The 9,345-nt window shown below is 47.2% G+C and overlaps 1 protein-coding gene across 1 annotated transcript in view; it reads left to right on the top strand.

The window, feature by feature from the left end:
• Positions 1-67: 67 nt before the first annotated feature.
• VASH1 (vasohibin 1) overlaps positions 68-9,345 on the top strand; it is a gene marked incomplete at its 5' end in the record, with an annotated part of 13,748 nt that continues 4,470 nt past the window's right edge. Inside the window, 6 exons of the mRNA XM_026057192.1 lie at positions 68-139; positions 4,952-5,040; positions 6,145-6,201; positions 7,285-7,359; positions 8,408-8,789; positions 9,068-9,180. Of these exons, the coding sequence (XP_025912977.1) occupies positions 68-139; positions 4,952-5,040; positions 6,145-6,201; positions 7,285-7,359; positions 8,408-8,789; positions 9,068-9,180 (788 nt within the window). The remainder of the gene's footprint in view (positions 140-4,951; positions 5,041-6,144; positions 6,202-7,284; positions 7,360-8,407; positions 8,790-9,067; positions 9,181-9,345) is intronic.

The raw sequence follows: 9,345 nt of genomic DNA on the forward strand, positions 1-9,345 counted from the left end.
GCCCCCTCCCGCGGCAGCACGAAGGGCGGAGGCAGCGCGCCGGCGTCCCGCGAGGAGGCGGCGCTCGCCGGCCCCGCTCGCCGGCGGGCGCCTCGCGGAAGGGCCGCCGCGGTGCCGCTGCGGGGAGGCAAGCGGCGAGGTAACGCGGCGCCCGGGAGGCGTCTCTGAGGCGCGCTGCCGGCCTTGCGTGCGGTGCGTGAACGGGGCACCCTGTTCTGGGGAGGCCCGGGCGGAAAATAGCCTTGAGGTGGTGGCTGTACGGCCTGGGAGAGGGATGGATCGCCACAAAGAGGGGGGCTGGGTAGAAGATGAGGGGAGGCTTTATCACAATCCGGATACTTGAGGCAGGGCGGGTGGCAGAGCTGAGGGTTTGAACCAGGAAGAAATTGCRTTTAGGTACAGTTTCCCACAGCAAGAGGAATTCTTGCACAGAGCAGTGTAAGCCAGAAAAGGGATTTTGATGCTAGACATGTTTAAGAGGAGTTAGCTAACACACGCAGAGGTTGTTGCTGGTGTGGGATCAGATGTGATTTTGAAGTGCATTCCTGGCTTTGCTGCTGAGAACTGTACAAAAAGAGGAACTGAAGATCATTTCACTTAGCCTTGTGTTGTACTGAATCATTTGCACATGAATTCTTGTGATTGTTGCTATCTCTGCGTGTTGCTTGTCTGCTGGAGAAAAATCTCCCCCTTTATTGGCATCTTCTGAACAAAAGACACTGCAAACATTTGGTGTGGCACTCYGTTGGCCAGTTATGAGAGTATGCCGTTGTACGAATGAAGGAAATTCAAATAACAAAAAATGAAGCCTCTGTGGGAAAGTAATATGGAGCGAGCAAGAGGTCGTTCTTATATAGTGCACAGACAAGCTGTACTGCTTTCCATGAGCATCTCGGAGGGAGTGTGCAATATAAGTTCCTTTGTGCAGGGAAGAGTTATAGGCAACTGTGGCAGCAACCAGAACAAATCCTGAATCCTGATTACAGTCCCTGTTCTAACCACTAGACTTTTCTTCCTTTTCAGCTTTCCTTCCTCTCCTCTGACTTTGTCTTAAGCCTGGGGTCAATGCTGAAAGCATGTTTCAGATCAATCGGAACATGCAGTATTTAATTTCCTGACCAAAAGAGGCTGATTTGGCCAGGAGAGAGGAGGAAACTGGAATAAAGAAGTTCAGAGTGTGATGTATGAGAGGAGGGAAATACTTTGTTCAGTCTCTGTTGTTGATCTTACTGTGAAGTACTTCTGCTGCTCTCTTTTAGCTGTCTTATACAGTCTTAATGCCAGAGGGTTTTAGTTAGGGGATACAAGCAGTACAAGCTCCTCTAACAGTAACAGGTTAAAATTGGGCTATCTATTTATTTAGTGCATGCCAGCACACCTGGGAACCAGATCTATAAACTCTATTCGATACTCTGCAATCTATGAGATGTCGTGCCCAAGCTCACCAGGCATACAGATGAGAGGATGCTGGGAGGCAGGAAGCAGCTAGGATAAATGGGCTCTCTTTCCCTAGCTCCTTCTCACCTCTAGGGATGTATTTATATCTTTGAGGGCTACTTATACTACCACACATCTCTGTGCAATCAAGTTTCTTTGAAAGGCTGGTGCAACAGATTAGAATTAGGGCAGTGAGTGTACTCTGCAGGGCTGGCTCTTCTGAAAGGCCAGATACCCTTTGTATGCTAGAAGCTGAATAGGCCTTTTCTAGGTGTTAGGAGTTGGACAGTGGATTGCCTTCTCACAAATTTTTGCCTTGAAGGGTGGTCAATATTGGGTGCTGGGGGAAATAATACTCTTTCAAGAGTTGCCCATAAACTTAAAATGATGACTGCAGGAGGCTGTGATCAGATGTTATAAATATGTTCACAGATCAGCTGTAGGGACTGTCTCTTTCACTGTTGTATTGACAGCTCAGAAATCTCTGGTTTCCAATGTTTCCTTCTGGTAGATTTGGGGTGTCCACCAAATGAGCTTTGCCAAGTTTGCAGGATGTGGTTAATTGGCCATGTGTCCTAGTCTTGAAAGTGCCACCTTCTTGTAGGTTGTTTCCTTTGTAGCTACAACTTTGGGGAAGTTATGAGGGTGAAGACAGGAAGAGCTATATCTGATGGGTTCAGATGGATGGAAGGAAAAAAATCCATTTTTTTTTTAGTCAGGATAATATCTGGGGTTGGTATTCTTGGTTGAATGAATGTTAATGAATGAATGTATGTTAATCTGTAACCACTGTCAGTGCAAAGTTGCTATCAAAAGGGGAGTAGGGAGAAGCTTGGATACATATAAGCACCATAAGAGAAATTGTTGGTAAACCAGGCTCCCCCAAAACACCTCTGTGATATGAATAAGAGGGGACCTGTGTCTGTGCCTCTCTTCCRTCAGTCTAGTCTCTTGTACAGCATGGCCCACTTAGTATATGAAAATCTCTGTTGCTTTCTGGGTCCCTTTTCCAAAAGCAGAGTCCCGATTGCATGCATATAGTCTGCCTGTCTAGCAGGGCATAAATGCAGTAACTTGGTGTGCATGAATCTAGGAGGGGTGTGATGCAGCCCCTCCATGCAAGCGATAAGGGACTAAGGATGTGTTCAAACAGCCTGCTAAGTCTGGCAGAGGTATGTGTTCTGGGAAATCTGGGCTTTCTTCCTAGCTCTTTCTCCAGCTTTCAGCGTAACTAAAGGGAAAGCAAAACGGATCTGATCTTCCCTCTCTTTTGTTGGAAATAAATTCCTCTGTGCTTTCTTCAGGACTGTGAAGACTGGCTAATGTTTATAGCCCTTCTGAGATGTGCAGTGGATGATGCTGGATAAGAACAAAGGACAAGGGTCTCCCATCTTGTCAGTGTGGGGCTGAGGGATGAATTCCTTATTCCTCCCATTCTGTTCCTATTGCCCCAGTAAAATGCTGGAGACCTGATGCAAAGGAAACTGTAGCCTGGGCTGCAGGCCGAGATCTGAGGGAGAGAGCACACTGTACTTTCATCAGTTTAATTACTTGAGGTGCAGGAGGCTCTTCTGCATTAACTAGTCCCCTGCTGAACTGGTTGCCATTACACTGTCTCAGTGTTGCAGTCCTTTGAGGAAAAGATCTGGGAGTTTGTACTAGTAAAGAAAGGAGTAACTAACCAGAACCATTCATCTGAGCTGTTTATATGCACTTAATCTGCTTGTCTGCACTCAAAAAGCATGAAAGTCTCCAGGCTGAAGAAATGAAACAAAGTTAAATAGTCAGCCTGTCCTGCTTGTTACCTCTTCCACTGTTTCTGGCTGGAAATGATTTCCTATGACTCAGTGTGTCAGCTCACAGCATCCAAACTGACTCAGCTCGCGTGGTTCCAGAGATGGCTCCATCCCTGTGCTGTTCTCTGGAGCCTTCCCTGCTCTTGCTGTGGTTGAACAGACCAGGTTTCACATCTGCTCCTGCTGTTCCTGTGCCGCCTCCTGCTAGGGAGGCAGCCAGTGCCTCTGCTTGCTCAGAGCAGGGAACTGAAATCAGACACTAGAGACAGTAACTGGCACCTCCAAGAGGTGCTAGGAAAATGGGTGCTGGTGGCCAAATGATGCTACTTTGTTTTCCAACAAAGAAAAGAAAGACCAGATACTGGAGAGAAAATGAACAGAGACTGAGTTTAGCTCAGTGTTGAAGTGCTGCAAGGGTTTGGAGCTAGACAGAAAGATGCTTAGAGTACAGATGATTTTCAGTGACAGATCATCTCTCAAAGCTGAGCAGTCGCCGGCCCCTGTGCTGTACTGGCATAAGCTGTGTGTGACCTTGTGGCAAACCAGGTCAGGGAACTGATCTGACTGAAGAATAACCATGCCTGCTGGCTCAGCTTTCAGTTGGTTCAGGTGTGTGAGCTGGTTCACTTGTGCCAACCCAGGCTGGAGGAGAGGGTATGGAAATGAGTGGCTGCGGAAGTACATGGGGAGGGCAATGGGTGGCTAAGCAGTGCTGCTGGCTACAAAACCACAGCCAACAGAGGCAGTGAGCACACAGCAGAATAGAAGGCCCTGAGGGAAGATCTGGGTCTGACTTGTTCTTTCTTAGATGGGGGATAGCCCATCTCCTGGGGAAGTCTGAAGAGGAACTGAATCGTTAAAAAACAAATTGCTGCGAAGAGCTGCAGCACTGGTATCAGAGGGGTGTTAAGGCATGAGCTATGAGAGAGGATGCTGGTCTGTTTCTTCAAGTCTGTCAGTCACACCAAATCTGTGTCTTCTCCATTAAATTTGTTTAATGAGTGTGTCCTCAGGGCTGTCTGCCAACCTAGCTTGCCTGTCTGCTGTAGCCRAGCAGACAGGGCCCTTCTCCTTGCTTAGACATGTTTTATCAGCATCTGACAAGGCTGCAGTTATCTTCTATGGAGCAAACAGAGAGGAAAATTTGACTGCACCCATAAGGCCAAGGCCTCAGAATGGGACAGCAGTCTGAGTAGTGGACTTGCAAAAGTCATTCCCTGGCTATGTAATTCAAAGCAACAAACACTGAAGGTAGGCAGTCATTACGCTATTAAGGCTGTGTCAGCCAATGCCAACTCACCTGAGGTGCCCGGTGACAGTGCGTCTGTCCTTTGCTTACAAGACTGCTCCATGCTCTGGTAACTTTGGGAAATTCATCCTTAGTCTCTGTCTGTCTGTCTCTGTCTGTCTGTCTCTGTCTGTCTGTCTCTGTCTGTCTGTCTCTGTCTGTCTGTCTCTGTCTGTCTTCCCTTGTAATGTTGTCTAAATGCAGAGCCCATTTGCACTGTGTCCCTTGCAACTTTTTGGTGTTGCTTCTTTCTCAATTCCTTCCCAGTTACAGATATGAGAACAGAGGAGTGTTCATTGTGTGGCCACTTCAGGCAGCCAAAAGGGGCTGGTTTCAGAGGAACGCACTCTCTGTAGCTATGTGCCACTGAGTTTGGCAAGGAGCTGGAAAGGTTTGGAAGCTGTGATTAATGCTGTGCTCCCCATTTCAGATTCCCATACCGAGTGTGCCTGCGTTCCAGCCGTCCACCCCCATCCCTGAGCGCCTGGAAGCTGTACAGCGCTACATCAGGGAGCTTCAGTATCCTTTACTATTACCTTTGACACTGATGTGATAACCCAGGAAGAGGGAGCAAGGAGAACTTCCTTCCCTATGCAGGAGAGACCAGCTGGAGGGGAACTGAAACTTGCTCCCTGAAAACAGGAAGCTGGACTTGGGATGATGGTTTGTTTTGCTGCTAAGTTTTGTTTCTATCTGACTTCCCTTCTGATCTTATTCACTCCCTGTAACAAATTGGCACTTTGTCAGGGGCTTTTTCCCCACAAGAACCCTTCTAGGTCAGTACACTGGCTTTACAGAGCCATTCTTCTAAAACATGCACATCCAAGACCCTGACTGCTGGATCTCAGATGGGCTACAAAGTTTTTCATCTCACTGTTAAGTGTGGCTGAGCTGTGATGGAGAGAACTGCCTGTAAGGTCATATTGAGCACTCTTCTCTGCTATTTAAAAGGAAAGTCAGCCACTCTGCTTTTGTGCAACTGTGGTATGCTGCTCCTTTATATGTAGAGCTGCCTGCGTAACTGTGTCCTGGGAATGAGATTTCTCCATCCCTACTGCACTGGATAGCATAAGGACAGGAGGCATGTGCCACACAAGCATAGTTTAATCTCACTGATGAGATACAGAGCCAGCTCTGGTTTCAGCCCTGACACACAGTAAGAAGGCAGTCCTTTTGGCATCTTGTGCACATCTCAGGTGGTTGTACTCCTGGCTGCATCCCAGTTGGTCTGAGAATAAGGTACCATGAATGTTTCTAGGCTCCATGTATTCTCTGCAGACAGGAGCAGGCAGAGACCTATCAAACTTTATTCTGCCCTGACAGTTGGAAAGTTGAACAGAGCATATGCTGTCAGCAGGGAGCTTTGGGAAATGGGATGGAAAACTGTATGTGGTGAGGAGGACGAGAAGAATCAATAGGAAGAAAATGCAGTGGGAGTAAGGAGGGACTCTAAATGGGAGAAATGCAGGCTAGGGAGGTGGGGACTTTCTTGCTTTGGTGTTGTTTGTGGGATCCTGACCTTGCTGTGAGAATGGTAAGTAATGTCTTTGTGACAGTTCTTCAGACAGGTTTCCTTGAAACTCTACTCTCCAAGCTGCAGAGCCCTTAACCTCTTACCTCCAGGTACAATCACACTGGGACACAATTCTTTGAAATTAAGAAGAGCAGACCTCTGACCGGGTGAGGGCTGGCAGCTTTTCCTGTGTTTTATCCTTGCTTAAAAATGCTGGGGCCTTGCTATACTCGCTGCTTGTTCTTCCTTCCCCTGGCCAGCATCCAGGTGGCACTCGGAGCTCTCAACACTGCAGCTCCATCCTACTTTAGGTGGCTTTATTGTCTATTGCTTCAAGTATGTCTGGGCAGAGCTGTGTCTGTCCTTTCGCAAGGACAGAGGTAGGTTTTGTTGTCATGAATTAATAAATCTAGTAAAATAATGTATTTCAAAGATGTGTGAATTGTAATATAACTATATGAGCTTTTGATGGATTCTGAAACTAGGTTCTGCCCTAAATAAGTTTTGTAAAAACCAAATATCTTTGCACGTCTAACTTCACAGCATTTGTGAGTGCCTTTGCAGAATACAGGCTCACTAAGCTTTTGGTGTCTTGCACTTTGAAGTAAAAAGTGGGGGGCTCTCCTGACTGCAGATTTTGAGAAGAGCTGTGCCTGTTAAATTCCCCAGAGATAAGCACCTGATGTTCACTGATTCTCTTGGCCAGCATACTGAGACTCCCCCAAGCCCTGGTATTGGCTTCTTACTATTGGCCCAGTCCATAAACTTATATGACCCAAATGGCTTGTATTGTAATCAGCGCAATGTCTCTTCTGCAGTATTTGTTGAATAGAGGAGGGTTGTATGGTGCCAGGGAAGAGAGCTTTGCTGTCCTTGAGCCTTGTGAGGCAAATATTGCTGGCCCTGGGTCCTTTGAGGTTTCTGCCTGCAGTCCATCCAGAAGAACTCACTGAGTCAAGTGCTGTGGCCTCCTTGAGAACAGAGGTTGGCCTAGTACACAGCTTTGTTGTAACTCACTGAAGGGAGCTCCTTGTAAGCAGTGACAGTCTGTGGAACAGAATGCCAGAAGGCTTGATTTGGATTTCATATCTTCCTAAAAGAAGGTATTTTCTCCTCTACCTGACCTTAATGGGCCTTCCTCTCTCCTGGAAAACTACCTTACATATATACTGCAAAAGGGCTAAACTGGCCAGGCTTGCATACCACAAGCCCTCTAACTCTCCTCCTCTTTCCCTTGTCCCACTCCACAGGCTGATGGACCTGGCCAAAGAAATGACCAAAGAGGCCCTGCCAATCAAATGCCTGGAAGCTGTGATCCTGGGAATGTATCCTGTTCTCTTAGAAATGTGCATGTCTGCCCATCCCTGTTTTCTGCTCTGTTCTCTTATGATGCTTCAAGGCTGCTGATATATTGCTACCAACCCTCACATCCCTTTCTTTTTCTTCCCCCCAGTTCTCCCAAAACCTCCTGACAAAATTTAAGCAAACCATTGAAATACCAGAATTAATTCTTCAGAGCCACTCCTCCCGCTCCAAGAAAGGTAGTGCTGCTCTGGACAACTCTAGTATCAAGCAAAAGAGAAAGGAAAGATCTAAGGAAGGAACATATAAAGGGGGGCAAAAATATTAGCTAGAGTTAGGTCAGGAAGTCCTTTGTGGATGAAGACATTCCATTATTGCAATGTTACCTGCATGTGTTCTACACTAAAATAAGGAAGGGATTGTAGCCAACTGTTAAGTATGGTGTATGTTACCCCAGTAGACAGTCTAAAACTGCCTGCGAGCTGAGGCAATGCCCTTTATTAATTCCAGACTTGCATCTGCCTTTAAGCACACATCTTCCCCAGCTGTCTTCCCCAAGCTTAGTCCATGTCACATGGACTATAGATTTTGAAACACATTAGCAAAGCCACTGGAGGGGCAGGGATTGCAAGCGAATGTTTCAGAAGAATGGTCTGGTAAGTGCTTTGTTCAGTCCTAGGTTTCTGAGTGAAATAACAGCTAGTAAAACAGATTAAAACAAACTGTAGAATAATGCTGCAGAGTTTTTCAGCAACTATGAAAAAAATACATTAAGCATGCTAGTATTGCAACTTCTGCATCACAAACCTGCCTTGGAGTTAACTCCCCTTTGTTGGCTGTCTTGCTGAGGAGGCCAAGTCAGAGTGATAACTCGGTTTCCCTGTGACCCAGATGAAAGTAGGACAGCTTGCAATTAGTTGGACTCTTGATCTGGAGAACAAATCCTGTCTGTGTGATGCTTGAATCAGTGGTGAGTGTGCTGAGCAGGCTGGGAGGGTTTGGAGCAGAAAAGAAGTATCTTGTCAAGAAAATGGTATCACCAGTTGTTTCCTGAATAGCAGCTGTTGTCAGTTACCTCACCAACAACATGACCACGCTGGACCGTTTCCCCATCAGCTTCAAAACCCACTTCTCAGGGAACTACTTCCGACACATTGTGCTGGGGGTGAACTTTGGAGGCCGCTATGGAGCACTGGGTATCAGCCGGCGTGAGGAGCTCATGTACAAGGCGCCCATCTTTCGCACACTGAGCGAGCTTATCTTTGACTTTGAGGAGGCATATCGCCGCTGTTGGCACACCCTCAGAAAGGTGAAGCTAGGCCACTGTGTGTCCCATGACCCACACAGTGTGGAGCAGATTGAGTGGAAACACTCCATCCTGGATTTGGACAAGCTAAGCCGGGAAGACTTCCGTAAAGAGCTTGAGAGACATGCCCGTGATATGAGGCTGAAGGTGAGCAACTGCAATGGGGAAGCAGCTCACAGCTGCATCTGCTGTTTTGCCTGGACTGTGGCATGCTGGGGAAGTGAAGTGGCAAGAGGTCTCCTATGTGGTGGAGTGGAGGGTGAATTGGTGGCTGAAGGGTCTTTTCTATACAGGCTGGGCCCCTAGTGGAAGCTAGCAGAGTTATTCTCACATAATTAATTGCCCTTGAGCTTTGTGTTTTCTAGTTACTACTAGTATTGGTTTTCTGCTCATGTTACTCTTGTTTTTCCTAAATTTTCTGGCAGATTGGCAAAGGAACAGGGCCACCATCTCCCACCAAGGATAGGAAGAAAGATGTTTCCTCCCCGCAAAGAGGTCAGGCCAGCCCCCATCGGCGCAACAGCCGCGGGGACCGACGGTGAGTGGGGCTGCAGGGCAGGAGACCTAGAGCATCTTTATCTTGCTGATAGACTCCACCTTGCTGTCTTGTCTTGCATCCTTTTGGTGTCTTACTGAGGTTCTTTATAACAGAGGAGACTTCTCTCCCTTGCATTAGCATCCCTCCCTAATCTATGCCTTTCTG

Source organism: Apteryx rowi, unplaced genomic scaffold, assembly GCF_003343035.1.
Source record: "Apteryx rowi isolate R43461 unplaced genomic scaffold, aptRow1 scaffold_137, whole genome shotgun sequence".
Taxonomy (NCBI): Eukaryota; Metazoa; Chordata; class Aves; order Apterygiformes; family Apterygidae; genus Apteryx; species Apteryx rowi.